At 37.6% G+C, this 21,937-nt stretch overlaps 1 protein-coding gene across 18 annotated transcripts in view; it reads left to right on the top strand.

Moving 5' to 3' along the window:
* The window catches only part of ST18 (ST18 C2H2C-type zinc finger transcription factor), a 173,683-nt gene extending 152,405 nt beyond the window's left edge, over window positions 1-21,278 (top strand). For 17 of the 18 annotated variants that reach the window (XM_074881064.1, XM_074881035.1, XM_074881055.1 and 14 more), the window contains 10 exons: window positions 1,241-1,356; window positions 4,201-4,263; window positions 5,055-5,123; window positions 10,208-10,270; window positions 10,366-10,446; window positions 11,504-11,725; window positions 13,816-13,904; window positions 15,402-15,505; window positions 17,795-17,938; window positions 18,735-21,278. In XM_074881064.1, coding sequence (XP_074737165.1) covers window positions 1,241-1,356; window positions 4,201-4,263; window positions 5,055-5,123; window positions 10,208-10,270; window positions 10,366-10,446; window positions 11,504-11,725; window positions 13,816-13,904; window positions 15,402-15,505; window positions 17,795-17,938; window positions 18,735-18,875 — 1,092 coding nt within the window. In that variant the 3' untranslated portion in view covers window positions 18,876-21,278. The remainder of the gene's footprint in view (window positions 1-1,240; window positions 1,357-4,200; window positions 4,264-5,054; window positions 5,124-10,207; window positions 10,271-10,365; window positions 10,447-11,503; window positions 11,726-13,815; window positions 13,905-15,401; window positions 15,506-17,794; window positions 17,939-18,734) is intronic. The other variant, XM_074881096.1, reaches the window with a different exon arrangement.
* The last annotated feature ends 659 nt before the right edge of the window (window positions 21,279-21,937 follow it).

Here is a 21,937-nt window from a genome sequence, read left to right as displayed (position 1 = left end):
CCCCCGCAGAGCTTACAAGTCCCATTAGGCAGAATCTCCATTTTCAGTCCAGATTCTCCTCAGCCCTCCGCTCTGTGTTAACAGCTCTGCAGACATCCCTGTCCCTCTGTCCTGGCATGTTCATCAGCTGAACAAGCCCAGAGCATCTATGGCACCAGCCCCATGAGTTTAGCAGAAGCTGGGAGCTTCTCCCCTCAACCACAGGCAGCAGTTTCTGCTCCTACAGACAGTAATCTCTGGGTGATACCTACTTGAGTATTGGAATTAAGTCCCAAACCCAATATGAATTCCCAGAAGGGATTAATAGAGATTTGATAACTGATGCTATGAGCTTTCGAGAAATCTTAAATGATACAATATCCACAGAGCATCCCTCCAGAAAGGAAATACTTATCCTTCATAAAAATAATAATAACTGAAGGCATTAATTATCAAAATAGCATAAACCAAGCTATTTTGAAGAGATGAATGAAGACTTTTCAGAAAAAAAAGAAGTCATTTCCTTTCAGGAGTCTAGATTTCCAAAATGCCTTCCCAAAGAAGTGAATACTCATGGTCCATACCATCCATCAAACAGCACTGTAGCAGTGATGATTTTAATCTACAAATAATAGAAATCAAGAACTACCCTTAGCAGACTGCTAGTAAGAAATTTTCAAAGTGGTTTTGTTTTTATGATTTTTACTTTAACAAGACTTTGCTCTTTGCATACGATAACAAATCATTCCATTCTACAGCTCTAAAAAGCTTTGCATTTACATTTGTTTATGTACAATAGGTTTTTTTAATTTATGATTATAATTTTGTAATTCACAGTACAGTGGTATTCACATCAACTGTATAGAAAACTCAGTCATGCACAGAAAAAACAAGAACATACTTGCTCAAGTCTCATTTGGCTCTATATATTTAAAAACTGCTTTTATTTTTCCCTATGTATTTTTCTTTGGTCTTTATCACCATCTTATAAATCTGAACAAAATTTTCCCTATGTACAGCTTAAAACAGCATCCACCTTCAGAAATACTTTCACAAATATACAGTTCAACATTTTTAAAAGTCTAACTATAAGATCCAGAAATTATGATTTACTAAACTTTCTTCATCTCTCTCCATCATTTCTTAAGGCCCTTTTTTTTGTTTTCTGAGATGCTCTTCTTGCCACAGCAAGTTGTTTGTTGAATATATGGGAGGCCTTGAAAATAGAAACCTTTTGTCATATTCTCATCTAACATTTCAGAAAGATCCAGTGAGCTCTCCAGAAAATATGGAGGAAAAGAAGTATCCAGGAGATGTCTCCATACCAAGTCCTAAACCCAAGCTTCATTCAAGAGATCTCAAAAAGGAACTCATCACGTGAGTCACAAAAAATGCCACGTTTTCCTCTACCCTGCTAAAGACTGACTACGCTGTTGTTCTGAGTGATGGTTTGGAGTACATTCACAGGAGCTGAGCAGGCAGACCTGCATGACAGCTCACTGCAGGTAGTTAGTTCCCTGTTGTGTCTATGCAACTGGGTAGATGTGAGGTCTGGAGCTGAAACAAGCCAGGGTAGACCTGGGGGTCTGGACAGAATCATGACTAACGTTATACTGGGTATCACGCCTTATTCCTTGGATAGATAGGTAACAAATGGGCAACAAAAACCCAGTTTGGTAGTGTGCTACAGATTGGCTGTGCTCATGCTTACATAATTAAAAAACTTTATTTGGACAATTATTATTATAGATACATTGTTGAGAGTTTTTGGAGAAGTGCTGGGGATTTCTCAGATAAGAAACATGCAAAATTCATAAAAAGATAAAACACAAGACAGGAGCTGCCCCAGGGTTTTCCAACATGTAAACTTCATTCCTCCATCTCCTTCTTTCAAAGCGGAGTTAGTTATTCTGTCCTGCTGAAAATCGAGTGGATGCACAAATTCACACTCTGGGAGAATAAGCTAATACTCTCTTTTCCCATGTACAGAGACTCCCTTGCTCTATCTTAAGCTCCAAAACTTTACTATCTAAAACTGAAAACAGGATAATTCCATTAAATCTTTCTGCATGCAACAGCTTGTTTCGGTTTAGAATCCTCTCAGTAATATTGTCCCAACCAGTTCATAACACTAGTCACTTTTTAAAATCTTATCTAGGCTCTTCACAGAAACCCTTTGGATTCACATCAACACCATTTTGATATCAATAGAGTGTTTTCACTGTAATAGTCAATTAGGATTTAGCAATCATTTATATGACTTTTCTTTCTGTCCCGAACCATAGTAGGTCTCTCTAGACAAGTGCACTCTGTATCGTTTAGTGATGAAGTCCATAACAATCACTGCAGGCTCACCCATAAATGAGTCATATCCCATCACCTTGTGTCCTGCTCCCCAGACTCAGTGACACTGAATCAGTTAGATCCACCTCTGTCTCTAGAAATTACATTTCCCTGGGGCAAGCTGCTGTGAAGAGTGATTCTTTCCCCTCATGCCATGCAGTCTGCATGTTGTCTACTCTTCACATTATATCTGCAGTTGTAGTTCATGACCTAAATTGCTACAGGTCAGTTTTATTTTGCCTCTTCTAAAACAAATGCACACAAAAATCACGGAGAGTTTATTTGCTGAAGACTAACAGTTTTTCTTTTGTAATATTTATTCCTTTGTGATATTGACCTGTTGTGAGATGTCTGTAAAATACTTTTCTACTCTCCTAAATAATAATATCCAAGTATTTACTAGGGCAATGATCAGCTTATAGCAGTTTTAATGTATTATTTTCAAACAGTGAGTAGAAACAGGTATCTAAAATGTAGCTGTCCAGAAAATTAAATAAGAAATAGAAGAATCTACAGGTATCATAAAGATCACACTACATTTCTGTGACCACATTGAGCTCAGGACACGTACAGAACAATTCAATACAGGTGGCTCCATCATGAGGAAGTTTTTAAAATGACATAAGCACTTGCAGAGAAAAATTTTCTGACATGGTTAGCTCAGTTGCAGTGAACTAATTTATAAATAACACCTCCTAGCATGTGCTTTCTATTTTCCCATATTAATTCTCTTGCCCATAACTTCATTGCTCAGGTTGAACTGGCCTGTGAAAATGAGGCTGATGTCTTCCTAAGGCTCCTTTATAGATTTGAAAAAGTTCCTAGCACTCTGCCAGCTCAGACAAAATAGCCAGGTGAGGATCTCAAGTACACCTTACTCATTACTGTGGAACACCAGCTAAAAGATTTTGTAGGTTCTGCTTGCCCTTCTTATCCATGGGTCCAGTGAAAGACACAGCCCTTTATAAGGTGACTCTGAAGGGATGGTGTTAGTGTTGTAAAATACTGTAGAAAGGTATACTTAATTCAGCTACCCCTCCCCCCCCTTCAACAAATTGCATTTCTTGATATCTTTGCCCTCTTGCAGAGGACTGTATCCCAATTTGATAAATGAGCTCAGTGCTATGACTGAAGAAGGGCTGAGGAAAACAGAAGCTACAACACCTTCTCCAGGTCAAACATACTTTCGTCTCTTGGCATAAAGGGACATATTTGTTGTGCTAAATGTACACCACCTATGTACACCACCTTTGTATCACTTCTCTGTTCAGCTGAGAAACATCTTGGGAAACTTTTGTGCTGATGCTGAACTTCAGCTGTGTGAGCTTGATATGCTTTCTGTTCTGCAAGCAACCGTAACAGCTAATTTTTCACTTATGTCAGCAAATAAAGATTGGATGTGTTTCTAAAGAAGGTGCCTTATTTTAGTCAGAAGTTGAGGGAATTAGTTTGAATATTACTGTTTTCTGGCCTGTGTTATACAGGAGGTCAAATCAGAAAATTCATCCCTAACATCTATGAATTACTGTGAAAATTTGGTACCAGTAATGAAACTGTCCTTTTAAGAACCCAAGACATAACCAAAAAATCTACACAAAGCACAGTGATTTCACAATTCATAGAATAAAAAATTAAGGTTTTGACTCATTTGCATGGTGGAAATAGGAAAACTTTTTTCCATCTATACTTCAAGTAATAATTGAAAACTAGAAGTGTTGTATAAGTTTTGATAGTTTTCTGTAGCATCATGATAGTGTTGAGATGCGCAATGATGAATGTGGTTGTCCTAAGGATCATTATGTAATTTACTGCAGAGTAGGGTGAGCTATGTGGTGTATTATACATACTCTAATTTCTTACTGCATCTTCTTTGCATAGCTGTCCAACTCCAGGATGTGATGGTAGCGGTCATGTAACAGGAAACTATGCTTCACACCGCAGGTAAGAAACAACAGGAAGCCTAATGCAGGAAATAGAGCTACTTTTAGCTATTGTCATCTTTCAACATTTTTATACTAACCATGCATAAGTATCCAAAAGTAATTTGCAGAAAATAATCCAGACAGAAATGTGGCTAGATTTCCTGGTTTTGCTATATTTTGTGAAGGTCTGGGCTCAGTAGACTGAGTTAAGCAGCATATGCTTATTACCATAGCTGCGTATCTTGGCTGAGACCTGCAGATAAGTAATTTATTTAGTAAAGTTTCCATTTCCCTAACTGTACAAGCACTCTCTGTACAGATGCTAGTGCATGAAATTTTAATGAAGTTTTTGCAGATACCTCTATGAATGGCTTTGAAATTCATAGATCTGTTAACATAATCTGAGGTTGCTAAATATTTTCCTCAGAATAGCCCACTGTCAACCTAGGGGTTGAAACAATAACTTCCTGTCTTTCCTTTTGGGAGCAGGATGGAAGCAGTTTCTGCCTTTTCCCAGCCACATGGACCATATGCTCTACCTGCCCTTCATGTAGGCTACATAAACTCTGTGTACCACTGCCTCCCTATGCAAAACTTTACAGGGGCTTAGAAACTTTTGGTCCTGACTGTGTATCTTTCCAGTAATTTAAGAACTACAGCCTGATATTGGCTGCTCCTCGTCTGCCAAGAGCAAATATTTGAGGATCTCTTTTGTCCCCATTCTAAGTCATAGATTGTCTGGAGGTTACTGTTTTAAGAAAAAAATAATGTTCTGTTTCAGTAAAATATTTCACATCATTCTTTTTTCAGTGTTTCTGGGTGCCCACTAGCTGATAAGACATTAAAATCCCTTATGGCTGCTAACTCTCAGGAGCTTAAGTAAGTATTGATAATAGCACAAATGTTCTTGTTATTTATCTTCGACCAACACGTCCCCTTTAATGCAGTTGTTCATTTGAATTGCTCTGAGTTGTGTCAAACCTTTGTCCAAAATTTGAAGTGAATTGGTTTGAAAGGTTTTGAGTGAAATAGAGTTTACTTTTCTCCATTTGTCTTTCTTCATTTTTGTTCCACTTCATTTTCATGAATTAACCAGGACCTAGGGGAAAAAAATGTAAACGCTAAGAGAGATGCTGTTCTCTCAGTATTTCTGAATCAGAGAGACATAGAAAATATCTAACATGTAAGACAGATCTGGCAAATAAACCAGTCTGATCCTGTTAGAATAAATTAGAATTATTTAGTTAGAAATAAATTTAGTTAGAATAAATCTAAAAACAAGACCAGAAATCTGCAAATCATTTTTTATCATTCACTACCATATACTATGAGTTTAATGTCATTGAAGCAGACATCAAGTCATATGATTTTGTGCTGGCATAATTCTCACCATGAAATGTCACTTATAAAAGGACCGTGCAGGCTCTGCTATATAGACAGATGTATAGGGACATATGAATATTTCAAAAATCTGTAGTCAAGAGAGGCACTGGCAACCAGTCATCTAGTTATTGAATTGGCTTTGTCAATAAGGATGTGGGGAAGAGGAAAGGATAATTAGAGTTCTTTCATAGCCTTCCCTCTGCAACTTGTAAATTGGATCCCATAATAGATGGCTTGGAAAAACTCATGAATGCGTGTAAAAAGGGGAGAATCCCGTGACTGTCCTTTCTGTCCTTTAGGTTCATTCCTAGTCCAGATAGATAGAAGAAAATAAAGTCTGATCATGGCACCATTATGCTTTTCTAATGATATTAATAGTAGGAGTGACTATATTTATGCTTGACTCAGTGTTTAGTCACAACTTCTTCAGACCAAATGTTAGTGATCTTATCTTCTAGTCTGACAACTTGAATTATAAACAAAATGCTGAACCAATGGTAGCTATGGAGTTGAACCTGCTGGAGATACAGCAAAATGTCAAAGAAAGGCCGTTTATATGGGCAACTGATCAAAGCAGTTCTCAAAGTCAGTAGGTAAACTGACACACTGGCACAATGCTTCAGTTTTTCCATCTCAGAGTCTCAAAGGTATAAAATTTAGGTTTAGTTTGTTTTTAAAAGAGCAGCACAAGAAGCAAGAAACTGATTTGTGAAAATGCTGACAAATTTGAAATCATTTGCTGAGTCATATATATTTGTCCCTGCTTTTGTTGGCTTTCTGCCATACATAGACAGTCACACAAATATTTTGAATAGTTGCGCCTCATGCAGCACCCCCCCCCCCATATTCATGTGTGAATAAGGAAATTTGCATACCAATATGGTTATTTTTCCACTAAAGCTTCTAGAGTTTTGGTCATGCCATAAGGAAAGAGGAGCAACAGCATATGACTTAAATGACAAACTGCACACTGTACGCCATGTATAATAAGTGAGTTGTGAAAGACAAAGTCAAAGTTCATGAACATTTCACAGACAGAAATATGTTGCATAACGCACTTAGCATTTAATTTCAATTAACTAGAAAAAGAGCAAAAATCAAAATCTGTTCACAGACAATTTGCAAAAGGAAAAAGGGCTCAAGAAAATTATTTTCCTCAAATGTACCACCTTATTTTAGCTTTCTGCAAACATTGTTCAGGTGAAATTTCAAACAAACCTCTGCTTTTGATAAGTGTTGGCTAAATCAAATCACACACACAAAACTGCAATCATGCCTACACTGGTATAATCAATAGTTAATTTTACTATTGCCATGTGAGCAAAGGGCATAAATGGTCATAGAATCAGGTCATGAAAGTACCCTCATGCAGTTAGGCATGAATATGAAAAAGCTGTGTATTTTTTCCAAATGGTACTCACGTTTAATTTGCCAGAATCAAGATAAGATTTTGGCTTTAATTATGAAACTCTAAGCCAGCAAAGATACAAGGCTTCCATGTGATTTACAGTTTGGAAATAAGGAAGATCTGTTCATAAAGTGAACCTTTCAGTCAGATTCAGAAAATTTTCATCTGAGGATTCTTGCTTGCACAGAGCAATCTAAGGTGGCAAAATTAAAACATACTAAAGTTGATGATGACGCATCGATTTTAAAGCTATAAGGGAGAATTATGACTGATTATTCTATTTCACCAAATAGCTGCTTATCAAGCCTTAAAGAATTTTAAAAGTGTATTTTAGAAAGATATTTACTTACAGTTCAGAAACTTTAAGGAATAGGTAGTCAGTCAGTCCTATCCTTAGACAAGTTGTTTCAGTGGTTATATGTCAATTTTAGAAGAGATTCTAGCAGTTATTCTTGATAGGTTTCACACAACACATTGGTACTGATCCATATTCCACAGGCAGCATGATATATTTCAGTCAATACTTTTCTCAGATGACCTCTGTGGGTTTGCCTTAACTAAAGTTCATATCCAACCATCTGTGAGCTTTCCAGGGAGTAAAAGTACCAGAAATGCTCCTAGATCTGAAGCTCAGTGTATTGATTTTATGTTTCATTTACCTAAACATAAAGTAACCCTCTTGGAGAAGGGATCAAAATAGCAGGTACTCAATGTATACTTATAAGAATTTGTGTGTGAAATCATTGAGAGATTTGTTCTTGGAAAACAAACTTGATGAATTGCAAAAGAATCTGTAAGCTACACCCACTTGAGAGTTGACATCTTTTAGTTTGATCTCCTGAGGCCTCTGGCCTTCCAATGTAAATCTGACTTTCTTGGCTCTGCACAGGAATCCAAAACAGACAATGACTCTCTAAGCTGGGGCACCAGTCCAAACTCATCAGCCAGTTAAAAGCTGATGACGATCCACAGTATTACTGACTGTAAGGCAATACACTGTTGGTGTATCTTGTACTGTGGAACTTCACAATCCATGCAAAGATATAACCAATATTTTAAAAACCCAACCCAGTGGTCAAGCTTAGGAGTCTTGCTAGTGAAGCTTCTTACTAATTTGTCAGTAATCCACCTGAAATATCATTTTATGATTTCATCAGTATCAATAGTGTCTCAGCCTCAAATCTTTAATGACCTCAAGAATACCTTGGACTCAACTCTGATTGTGAAATCCAGATGCTGCGAGAAGTGGTAAATACATATGGAGAGATATAAATTTAGTTCAGTGTCTTTTTTAAGTCCATAACTCTCAGACTCTCAGATCTGAATGTCTCCCACAAAGAGCTCTTACTGAATTAAAATCCATGTCCAGTCTATGCGGACAGCTCGTCCATCTGTGATCATCTGATAAAACAAGTAGCCAAAATTAATACTCATAGTATTTGGCAGGTGTTCTGGATTTACTTGTGAGCATTCACACTCTCCAGACATCTGCCCTTGCTGCCTGCTCCACATGACATTGTGCCCAGTCCTTGTCCCACACTTAGACAGGTCAACATTTAGCTCTACACAGTCAAGCATATCTGGCACTCTGCAGCCCATACCTCTACCTTCACTGTCAGTGTGAGGCATGTCATTCTGCCAAAATATTTTGTTCAGAAAATATCATCATGAAATGTTTTGACATTGTTTTTAAAGAAAAAAAAGTCTCCCCTTTCTTCAGTTGAAATTATTTGCTGAATTCTACTTGAATCAGTGAATTAATTTGGTCATGTCCAATAATCACATTTTTGACAAATTAATTGTTCGCAGAAAAATAGTTTTAAATATTCTGTGAAGAGATACACCTGCACACTCAGATGTGATATTACAATTATATTTTTAGGTGTTTTCCATGGCAGCCTACCAATGACTAGATTAAATCACCCATCTCCTCACCTCAGGAAAGATTCAGTAACAATTGAGACCCTTAAGAGAGCATTGAACAATGCAAGTTTCCTTAATGGTTCATTACAAGATTACTTGGCACAACCCCTTCTGTAATTCTGATTCTCTGTAAAAATCATAGCATTCAAAAGGCCCTTAGGGATGCTTAGTAAAGAACTTTGTGCTGTATAATACAGAAACACAGAAATAGCTGACACAACTTCTAAAGGTAAATATTTTTTGTGTGTTACTTTGTGTGCTGAGGTGTGTTTCTCTTCTCAAAAAAAACCCTCAAAACCAACAAACAAAACAAAATTAAACAAAAACCCACACAAGAAATACAATACCCTCAAATAAAAAAAAAAAATCAAATCTCTGAACTGAGATGGAAGGTGTCACCTTTCTGCTTCAAACCCTACAGAACTCAGAGGAAAGACCTGCTAACTCCAGTAGGCTTTTGAGAACATTCTTCATGTACAACCAGCAAGCAAGAAGCCCACCCTCCCAGACCACTGGCAAAAACACAGCAACAGCCAGATTTGTTTCCTTTCATTCTATGGATGTTTTAGTATTAAATATTCATACTTGAAAAGGCTTGTTTGTTGCACACACACAGAGACTATGTGACATAAGCATAATCCAATGGCCAAGCTGAATACCCAATTGAATCTAGTGGTAGAAAGTTATGGTCCTGTTGTATACTTACGGTGCTAGACTATACAAATTATTAATTTCAAATTCTAGTTATCATCTCCTGATGCCCAAAAGTAAAACTGCTTCTCTGCTTCCATTTCTCCTTCCGTAAATACTGGCAAAGTACTTATTTATATCTGTACCTGAAAACATCAGGTAACATATATGTATATGTTACATGTGTAACAAACAAACACATAACAGTAAATTTATAAACAGATCTACATCAAGCCGCTGGGTTTTTTTATAATGTTGATCCTGTACAAGGAAAAATGTTTGGTGCAAACAGTGTTATAAACTAATTAAATCTACACATCAGATGCAATATATTTCACATTCCTTACTAAAACTCTGTTATAAAATAAAAAAATAATATGAAAGTATAAAGGATAATATGCTCATTTAAGAAAAAAAAATATCAGCAAGAACTAGTTCTAATTATTCAGCAAAAATTCTACTGTTCTTTCTTCTACCCTAGACAAAATGCAGAAGGTACATGTTATTTAGTGTGTACCCTTGAAGCCGTATTTTGTAAGCTCTCTGTATTATTCTATAGGTGCCCGACACCTGGCTGTGATGGCTCTGGCCACGTGACAGGGAACTATGCATCCCATAGAAGGTAAAAACTGTCCCATCGCACGGGGCTGCAGAACTCGGGGTTCTCAGCAAGCAGCAGCAGAAAGAGGTGGCTTTTATTCTGTGTGTTTCTTTCAGCTTATCTGGTTGTCCTCGTGCCAGGAAAGGAGGTATCAAAGTGACTCCTACCAAGGAAGAAAAAGAAGACCCTGAACTTAAGTAAGTACAAAAGCAGCGGTCTACCACCAGTGAAGGGGGGAAAAAAGCCTGTAAGAGCTCAGGACTTGAGGCATCATAGGAGAAGCTCCAGTTCATCTGAGCCATGTGATGATAGGGCCTAGAGCTGGAGCCAAACAAAGTGTTTCTGCTTGAAGAGAAGCTGGTTGAGTCCTTCACCAACTGTGGAGCCTGAATAGTAAGAAAGGATTGCTGTATCAGCTTGCATTGGTCCAATTATTTTAAACAGTGCTATGAAAGAGCCACTTGGTTGAAAAATTTGGCAAAATGAAGGAAAACAAAATATTTCTGCTTGTGGTGAAATCTTAACGTGTCAGTGACTTAAATTGGAGTGACACTTTCAAAATATGTCTCAGAAAAATTAAAAATATGTAAATCTCATGTCTTCCCTCTATAAGAAAATTAAAATTTCACTTAAAGTGAAAACTGGAAACTCAACAGAGATTCACTACATTCCTGACTTTAATGCATATTCCATTAAAATAAGTAAATGATAACTATCAGAATATAGATATGAAGATTTAGTTGCATACAACGTTGTTCTTAATAGTGGGTAAGGATCTATGAGAGGCTGCATAACACTGACAGAGCAGCACAAAAAACCCCAAACTTTTCTTTGCAAGTATTTGCATGAGATGATACAAATTTTCCAGGTACAGGAACCCATCCTCGGCTTCATGCCAAAAACCTAGATAAAGAGGAGAGAATGTTGACTTTCCATACAAGTACAAGTGTGACTTATTGCTTGTGATAGAATTTCAATTTTCTTTTCTGGTAAAATACTATCTAAATGAATGTTTTAGTTTCTTAGGCTGTATGACTGTATTTGAAATTGTCTAATCTTAAAATCAGCTGAACCCAAATAACTCAGCTTGACATGAATTGGATGCTCAGGTACAGTGTGCCTCCAGGGACTAAGTCTTAATCCATTAATGCAAAGTGGCACAGGCAGCTGAAATTATTTTCTCAGACTTTCTTGAGACTGCCTTTGCCTGCTCTCTCCAGTGAAAATGGGGATTCCTTTGCTGTCTTTCTGTAGATGTCCAGTGATAGGCTGTGATGGCCAAGGTCACATATCAGGTAAATACACTTCTCATCGCACTGCTTCTGGTTGTCCTTTGGCTGCCAAGAGACAGAAGGAGAGTCCTGTCAATGGGTCTTCACTATCCTGGAAACTGAACAAACAAGAGCTGCCACACTGTCCTTTGCCAGGCTGCAACGGGCTGGGTCATGTTAATAATGTTTTTGTCACCCACAGAAGGTATAACTTTGTGTTTTCTCTTTTCATTTTTCCTTAACATTCCACTGTTGAATTGGCAACATGCGAAGTTACAGTCTGAATAAATTGTGCTGAAGTCTCTTAAGTAACAACATAGTTTACATTGCAACTGAAGTAATATGGATCAGAATAACTTGCAGAGTTAGGATCAACTTTTACCACTTTTTCTATGTTCCCATTGCATCTTGACTTTCCAAGGTCTTTTCTTCCAATTAGCACAGTTTGTATATGGTTTAAAATTTAATAGAGTTCTTTCCTAAGCAAATATGGAGTTGTATCTATATATCTTTTACAGAAAATGCAAATATCATCAAAATGTCACCAAAAAAGGTTTAGCAAGACCAATGGCTGCATTTGTTTCATCTTTCTACCAGTGGAAAAGCTGTTTTCATAAACTTTGTATTTAAATAGCTAGAACCACACAAAAAAGTAAACACGTAGAACTCATATGGATTACCCAAGTTTGAAGTTAAAACAATCTTACAAAGAAAACTATACTTACAAAGCAGGAATCACATGTATAATGAGTAAAAATAAACACCAAGATTTTATATGTCTCTGTAAAACCACTAGTATATTTGACCATGTTCAATCAATATTACTCAAAGAATCTGGCTATAGAATCTGAATTAGTACCTGGCAAAGTTTGGTCTTCTGTCTGTAACAGGAATTAAGTCCATATTCCATGCCTCCTTTGCTTTCTTTCTAACACTCGGAACCAACTTCTCCAACACAAGAATGTCCAAGGTAACTTAAACAAATTCAGAGTCCAGTGTTATCTTAACTTTATGATCTATATCCCATGTTAAAGTCTCTACATTAGGACATTAGTGTAAATTGGGGCTAATGAACTCATGCTAAGCAATATGATAACTTCCAGCAAATAACATAAATAGTATGTTAGCTGGTTGCAACTCATACTACAGATGATTTCTGTCCTACCTAAGGCTGGATCATGCTCAAGATCATGTTAGTTAAAATGAAGTTGTAAATGTACTTTTGTGATACGATACCTTTCCCTAGCACACTTGAAACCTAACAAGTAACCCATGGCTTTGAGACATTCTTCCAGTTAGTTATCTTCTCTGGGCAGAGATATTAAGCAGCATTTTCTAACTGGAGAACCGGCATGTTTCCCTTTATAGCTTTTAGCTAAGCAAGTGTGAAGCTAACTGTTAAAGTTTTTTTTTTTTTTATATAATGTGAAAACACCATGTCTGTTAGGATTTTTATTTTTAATTTTCACACACACACAAAAATCAACCATTTTCCTGTGCAACAAAATTTTTCTTCGTTCTTTACTTGGCTACATCTGAATACAAATCCTTCTGCCAGTTCTTCAGCATATGGGCATTTCTTCTTTGTTATTTATAAGGATAGTATTAAGACAGTGCAATTCATCTTAGCCCTTTAGTGGGCTATAAAAATTGCCTCAGATAATTACCAGCTGATGAAATTGTAAGCTTTGAAATAGCAAAATGTAATTTAATGTGAACAGTGGTTAAAAAGCAAACTGACTATATAATAGAACCATTCAAAAAAGCTATTACAGTCTATAGGGTATATCCAGACTTATTATTGTATTGATCATTATTATGTATCAACAAAATGATACAATACTTGTGCACCGTGGAAATCATCCCATTAACTAATTTTTTTTTTTCGGATACTAAACTTGCCATTTTAAATGACCATACTGCCCCTCTCCTCTGGACCACAAGCCCTCAATAAAAACAATTGAGAGTTTTTATTTATAAGTGTTGGAACTTGAAGAATTCTGTAAATGCAACTTAACATAACTTAATAGTAGCTGCCACTGCTATTTTAATTATTCTAAAATATGCTTAAGAGTTGTTTACTTATAGGTTGAGATTTCTGTGCCAATTTTCAAACTGGAATATACAGTTAAATGGCTCTTTATGAGTTATGTCATTCCCTGAAGCTATGCTATAATGGAGATACTGATGTGACCTTAGGTACAGAGGTCTGTCCAAGTGCAAGATAATATTGCCTGAAAGGATTGTTGCCATTTTCAAGTGGGTGCTAATGTTTTTTTTTCCTATCTGTTTCAGCCTGTCTGGTTGTCCTCTGAATGCACAAGCCATAAAAAAGGGCAAAATTTCGGAAGAATTAATGACTATCAAGCTTAAAGCAAGTGGTGGTAAGGAGATTTGTAAAAGATGATGACATTTATTTAGATAGAAGGGCCTTGACTCCCATTTATACTTATGCCCCTTTCTGCCGTTCTGGCATTAATTCTCACTCCTTTCAGTTGTCTCTAGCAATAACAATCTTGAATAACAAAAATCTTTGCATGAGAGATTATAAAATTCTTCTCATTTACATCATCATAACTCAACATGGAGGGTATGCTCTCATTTTCTCTCAGAGCATTATTTTTTCATTTGGAGATGCTTTTAATATTGCTATTACTAATAAATTATTAGTTACAGATCAGGAGGACTTAGGTATCTGATGACTAAGGTAAGAAGGGATAAATATTGTGTGCAGAAATTGACTCTTCTCGCTAACTTGAAAACTACATGGTTTAGTTTTTGTGCAGTACTTGGACAATTTTGCTAACCTGTGTAGTAAGTGTAAAGGAACAATTACCGAATTGATATACGAAGAAATATGTAGGAGTCTCCTTTCTTATACAGCATGCTTTACTAAGTTGGGCATTGGTCCAGGATTCAGGGAACTTAGTCTTTATGCCTCCAACTGCTGAGGAAAAGGGTTGTGTTATGCTGGGCAAACGAGTTGTTTGCTTCCAAGTGTCCATGTTATCACTGGGGCAGGGACTGCTGCTTACAGATTTCCCAACCTGATTCCCCAGTAGAGTTTGTTCAGGGCTATAGGTTTTAAAGCAGTAACAACAACAGTGGCACAAATCTCCAGACAGAGCTGGTCTCAGAGTGATACTGAGCAGAAAGAGGGCAGCAGCTGTAACTGCTCAGTATTTTTCAGGACAAGGCTTTCATTAAAGGCCTGAAGATTTTTTTACTTTGCATCCCCCTAATTTGTGGGGATGTACAAGTCTTCCTTCTTTCTTTTTCTGTAATGCTTGTTGGCTTCCTGACAATTTCTCTTTTGCTGTTATTTAAATTTCACTATTTATTGCATGTAATTAAGGCTGTGCTTCTTGAAGTTATTCTGCACAGAGGTTTGCTCCCACAGAACTTGCAAGATCAGAAGCAGGTACAGCTGAGCTTACTAAAGTCAGCAATTATACTGGTGGAGATGTTACACTGGGGTGTTCCCTGCAAAAGAAGGGTTGCAGTTACATTTCTTTTAAAATGAAGAAAAAAAACACATTGTAAATACCCCCTCATGTTTTATGATAAACTTTCCTCTTTCTGGACAATTTTTACTTTCTGTATCCTCCAGCTTGTAGTTGCATGTTGCACTGGAAAGAAAGAATTGTGAGACACAAAGACTTGGAAAGCCCCTTCTATGTTTCAGCTCATATAGATGTTTTACAGCTAGGAAACAATTTTGTTAGTGAAAGCAAAATAAGAGGCAATTTAAGGATCAATCATTTGATCCAAAGCTCGTTATCTTCCTCTTGTTCGGTAACAGGTAACGCAGCTTGTTACTCATATATCCATTTACATGTGGACACTTTAAATCACATATTGGTATTTTCAACTATTTGTAGGTATTGAGAGTGATGAAGAAATTAGACACTTGGATGAGGAAATAAAAGAACTGAATGAATCCAATCTTAAAATTGAAGCTGACATGATGAAACTTCAAACCCAGGTATGACATCAAAATTCAAGTTTTACCTTATCTTATGCTATGTTTAAACACAATAAATAAATTAAATGCTATGTAAATGCTATGTTTAAAGAAAGTTAGTCCCCTGTGCACTTGTTTTCCCATCACTCTGTGGCACTTAAAAGTACCAAAATCCTACATGCTTTTTTGTCAAGTTTTGTTTGCTTGTTTTCTGTAAATAAGCAGCAGATTCCTGGGTATTGTCATGAAGATCTGTTGAGTGACAAATTCAGGGCAGTTTGGAGCTAATCTTGGCAAGCAGGAAATTCATATTTACCAAACAAAACATTAATTTTCCTTTGTTGACCAAACCTCTGTTGACCAAACTGTGAAGAATCCTATTACTGTGGTCAGAACCCATTTTAGGGAGGTTATTACCTCTTACCAGAACACTCTAACTCTTAATGGTAGTTGATTTTGTTCTTATGTGTACCTAAAAAAATCTCCGTAGTTCAGTTCACCCACTGTCAGTTATGCAAATAGTTTGAATTTTGCCTCCAGGCAACACCTGGTAAAGAATTGATGCCTTTTGCTAATCTGTGTAGCAAACAATTTTGACAGGAGCTATGGAAAAAAAGTCATTCTCTTTCATTCTTTTGTATGCTGGCAAAATTAAATTAGCTTTAAGATGCTTATAGTCGTTCTATGGAGTAAACTGAATATGTTCATCCCTACACACTACTATAAGTGCCTGGGAGTTCACCTGGGCAGACTAGGTAAAAGCAAGAGCAGAAGCTTGCTCAATATTTTCGGAATAAGAGTTTAAGAAAAAAGTTCCTAAATGAGATCTGGAACCTCAGTATAAATCTAAACTGATCTAAATCAAATTGGGTGTAATCACACCCCTCTGTAATTGTACCACACCAGAATGTATACAGTGCTGATTCATGCTAGTTTTATAACCACCACTATGTGTATAGTCTAAATAAGGGTGAAGGTTATGCCACCTGTGCTGGATCTAAACAATCTGGCTTCACACTGCAAAGGTTGTGGGGATATCCATCCCACATTGCATTGCAGTGTGTGTTTGTGTGTTTTCAGTGTCTCAGGACACTTATTTCAGTTCTCGCTGGTGATCACTGTGCTGTCTGCCCAATTTATGCAGTCAGATTTCTTCTCTGACTTGCTCCCTGACGAAGGCAGCCTGAGCAGCAAAGTCCGAGCTGAACTACAGCTGAAACAGCACATCACCTATGTGGCTTGCTCTATCTCCTTTTAATCTAGCCTGGCCAGGGCTTAGGCTGCTGCGAGCACCCTCCAGAGGAGAGGCTGTAGTGGATCACAGGCAGGCAAAAAGGAGTTCCTCCCCTGGGGACAGCATGTGAGGAAGGGAAGTAAAGCCACAGCAAGAGACATTTAAGTAGTGCAGAGATGTGCATCCTAATGAGGAGAGGGTGGGCATAACAGCCAAGGACGTGACTCCATCACTCTGTTCCTTGTGGAACCATGGCCAGGTGCAGGGGTGGCAGCCCTTGGTTCTGACCTGCTGCTCCACTGTAGGGCGAGGAGCTGGGCAGGAGAACCAGGTCCTGCCATTGCTGCCTTCAGTTCTTCAGCACTGCCTTTGACATATAAGCCGTCAGAGCTGAGTATATTCCCAGCGCTCTCATGTTAAAAGGATACCATTTTGCTATCTCAGATGCTTTTTCCTGCTGTCTCCAAAACCCCTGTGTTTCCATTCTGTTGGTCAGGGATCATCTTTGCGATGATCATTGTGCAATCAACCTCTGTTTCCTTCCCACTCTGTTTTTCTCTTATTGTTTCCAGTGCCAGCCCTGTCGCTAATCCCAGCATCCCACAGCTCTACCCTCCTCCCAAGAGCAGGGCAGTAAAGTAGCACAACAGCTAATACCCATGCCCTTGCTTTTGTGGTCGATCAGCAGGGATGCTGTAAGAGCAGGACAGCAATGTAAACATCAGCCTCCTTTCCCCTTTCCTCTGCCAGCCCTGCAGCCACACTCTCCACTCCAGCTCGACATTGACCTTCCCCTCTGAGATCATTTCCCTCCTTCTGTCGCAGGGCACCCTCCAGTGCTTCGCTGCCAGAAGGTTTCCCCATGAATCAGCAGTGAAGTCCATCAGTTCAGACCAAATACGACCTCTTCCTTGCTGTGAATATTCTGTGGAGAAGTTATGTCTACTCTAAAAAACCCCGTACCTGAGTTTCAGAGCCCTCTCACAATCATGCAACTGCGGTTTTGTGTTCAAACTGCACTTATAACACTGCCAAGGGTCTGTCTGTTTGTGTTTGAGCCTGTGTGTGTCTTTTAGATCACATCTATGGAGAGCAATTTGAAAACAATAGAAGAAGAGAACAAACTCATAGAGCAGAACAATGAGAGCCTGTTGAAGGAGTTAGCTGGCCTAAGCCAAGCCCTCATCTCCAGCCTCGCTGACATTCAGCTTCCACAGATGGTAAGACCACAACCAGCAGCTTCGCACCTTCTTTGAGACTGTTTTGCCAGCCTTGAAGCAGATGAGCAAGCTCAGGGACCAGCAGGAGCACTAGAGTTGCATTAGCATACAGCTCTTTTAGCCTAATTTACTTTGCAGAGATGCTGGATCATGACATCTGTGTGATAGCAGGCACAGTTGCTTTCAGGATGGAGTGAGCCCGGGTATCACTGCCCTGTACCACACTGTGCAGGACAGGCTTTTTTCCCTTGTACCTCCCTCTCTGGATGTCCACCCTGCACAAAGAGTGAAAACTTCACACCAAGATTCTTTATTTACTCTGCCCCTAGATCAAAATTTTAACCTGTTTCATACAGGTGATTTTTCTGGAGCCAAGAAAGCTTTACCTTCTCAAAAACTCCACGTCCTTCATGTCTTACTTGCAAATGCAGGCCAAATCCACAAAGGTACTTGGGTATCCAGAGCTGCAGTCCCCTTTCCCAATCTCAAGAGTGCCCCTGGGAGATTAGGGGATGTCAGCCACAATCCCAGAGTCAAACAGGCCTCAATAAAAAAGCAAGTTACACTGATGATAATATCTCCAACCCTTTTTCTTGATTGGAGAGTGTATGGTTCCTCCAGCACATGCAGCTTCCTTCATTTCTACAACCCCTCCATTAATTTGGATGGCTGCCCTGTTTACAACTTCTCCCCAGTTGCTATATCACTGCTTTTCCATGCTTTGGAGTTGGGTGTTTGGGTTTTTTTGGCCTTAATTTTCTCTCCTACAATTATAATCTGTTTTGTCTTCATTTAGGGGCCAATCAGTGAGCAGAATTTCGAAGCATATGTAAATACACTCACAGACATGTACAGCAATCTGGAACGGGACTATTCCCCTGAATGCAAAGCTCTGCTGGAAAGTATCAAACAGGCAGTGAAGGGCATCCATGTGTAGGATGTGAAAGCTGCTGGGCAACAGAAATTACTTAACAGCAGTAAACTCCAGATGGATCTGTTAGGAGTTCATGTACTGCTAAGGGGTGTAGGTTGCCATGCTGCATTTACAATTGCAACATTGCACTAATTTTTTCCCAGCTGACATAAAAAAAAAGAGAATAAAAACACAACAGACTATTTGTATTAACAGCAATGCACTCTGTTAGTATATTGTATTTATTTCAGTACAATTCCTTTTTTTTTCTTCTTTTGCACTCAGTTTTTGTAAAGTGAATGTAAAAAGTGTGTGCGACTATTTTTTATATTTTTTATTTATTTCTAATCAAAGAGTTGGTTTTTTTATCTTTTAACAGCATTTTTGCGGCCTGCCATATTTTTACAAATATGTTTATTAATTTATTTTCCAATGGGATTTTAAATAGACTGAAAAGTTATACTGTAAATTAAATAACTTGCTGGGTTTGTACAGGAAGAAAAAAAACCCTATGAAAGTAACAAATGACTGAACCGTGGTTCTAGTTTTATTTTCCTCACATCCTGCTTTTTTATAATGGCTTTGTATCAGAAATGGGTTTGCGGTAACATGAGATGTGAAGATGCATGGAATGAGAAGATAAATGGTGCCCACTAGTGGGGAACTTGGGCTCTTAAAAGCACATTATGCTGGAAAACAGTGTGTTAAAGAAGACGTTAGCAATAATGAAATATAGCAATCAGCAAAGCACTTGACTTGGCTGTGTGATTTAGCCTATGCGAATGATTATTTAAAATGTTTCAAGAGAACTTCAGATTTATTTTACCACTGCAGTTTTTTTCAGAGTTAGCTCATGGAGGGAAATGACAATTATCTCTAAACAAGAAGGATAATTTGATAGGACTGGTACTTTTTTAGTACGAGATGTTGAGGTTTTAACCAAGTGACCAGTATTGCTATGGATTTGGATTTGAAAAACACAAACACATCCCAGGCTGAAGGCTTTGTACATAATGAATCAAACACACCTCCCCTGAAATGGCATTTAATACTGGTTTGAACTTAACGGCAGCTGAGAAGGCAGCAGTCTGGAGAGGAATAATACCACTCCAGCACAACGGTGGTTGCTTTTCTCTTTGAACGAACGGTAGCAACACCGTGACTGGTTTCTCCCATCCTTCTTCACTAAGACTAGGCTGATACTGAACTTGTTACTAGTCTTTCGGTAGGGTACCAAGTGCTACAGAGCATACAGACAGACGGAGGTGCAGTCAGACAAGCACTTGCGCGGAGGTGCTGGCGTGCGCCTCGGTATCTGGTTAGCCTGGGTGTGGACCTTCTGAATCTGTCAGAAAGTAGCGGTTGCTATAACAGAGGCAATGTCTATTTCAGGGATTGTAAGTAATTAAGCATTATTTCAAAAGTTTTTTTTATATTTATTTTTTTTAAGAAAAAGGTATAAACAACCAGCTAAACTGCCTTTTTTGTATGCACACACACCTCATGTGCATATGTGCCTCAGTGTAAATGTATACATGGATCTAGCGTGTGTTTAATTTTTCCGTGCTATAATGAAAGTGTTTATTTTTATTAGCCTCATTTATATTTAGATTGAATATGATGGCATTCACAGGCTTGACATATACAATTATATTATTACTGTTCCTGCACAAAAGTACTATTCAAAAGTGATTCAACTCTCATGCACTGTGGTCACTGTTCTGCATTAGGTGGGGCTTGCTTTTTGTTTGAGGGTTGATTCAACTCTCCGATCTTAGTTTAGACAGGGGAAAATGTATGTTCTTAGGAGCTGTGTTTATTTTTAAATCGATTTTTCAAAAGCTACCATATGTGCTGTCTAATATAAATAGGAGGACACCAAACAAAAATTTGCTATTAAAGCTATTGTTCTTGCTAAAAAAACAAAAAGCAAACATTTGTTATACTTGTTAAATGCATACAAAATGAGTTCACTCATTACAAAGACTAAAATTTAATTTACTAAATATTTTAACAAATTTGTTATATATTTTATTTAAGTAAAAAAAAAATCTCTTACTGACCTATGTATTTATTATTATGATTTACTATGGCTTCAGGTTAATTTATCTGTGTTTGGTTGTTTGCTCAGGATGTTCTGTGAAGTATGTTTGTATTTATTTGCCTCCCTTGTACTTGATGTGTTTTGTAATGTGCACTAATTTTTTTCTTTTTGTTTTTCTTTTTTTGTGTTTCAATGCATTGATGAGCTATACTGTAAATTAGACCTTTTGTAAAGAGCAATGATGTATGCATTTTTTAATTTGGAGTAGTTTGTATACTGTTTCTTCATACAATTAATATTTCTTACATCAAAACAACAAAATTGTGTTCTGTGCTGTACATTTGGTGTATGGTAGGAAATAAAATTGATAATGAAACATTGCAGCAAGTTTGTTGGGTTTTTTAGCCTCTAGATGCCAACTTGTATTACACTTTCTTAACTGCACCTGGCACTATACAATGTGTCATATGTTTAACTTGCTTTGTGTACAAAATGTGTCATCCCTGTAAGTAAATTTCTGGTATAAATAATTTAATTAGTGTTTTACTTTGTCAATTTGAAATAAGGAGGAGAAAAACGGAACTGCTTAAGAGGTCTTTTTCACTTCTGAAGGAAAAAGAAAGATAATAATCACTGCATTATTTAATGCATTCTTTTCTTGGCAGTTGTAGACTTCATTTATACTGATAAAGTACAGGATTTGTGCTGACCTTTAACAGCTGCTAAATGATGTTTAAACATAAAAGCCATTGTAAAGTTTCCAGCAATTCGGAACCGCCCACTGTTCCAGTGCAATTTTCTGCTGAGATTTGCAGTGCTTAGACGTTGCACAAATAAAAATCTACTGGTTTTAGAAAGACAATATTTCCAGTATCTAATGGATTTTCTTTTGTCACTGCTCATTGTAGTGAAAACAGGCCAGCTTTATTTAGGACGAATGCTAACGGCTTGAGGAGCATTTCTTGTCTCAGATTCCAACTTCCCATGGATAGACCAAGAATAATTTGCATTTAGAAAATAAGGTAAATTTAAAGGCCATAAA

This window comes from Strix uralensis, chromosome 1, assembly GCF_047716275.1.
Source record: "Strix uralensis isolate ZFMK-TIS-50842 chromosome 1, bStrUra1, whole genome shotgun sequence".
Classification (NCBI taxonomy): Eukaryota; Metazoa; Chordata; class Aves; order Strigiformes; family Strigidae; genus Strix; species Strix uralensis.
The sequence above is the reverse complement of the archived record's forward strand: the minus strand, read 5'-3'. Positions and strand labels throughout refer to the sequence as shown.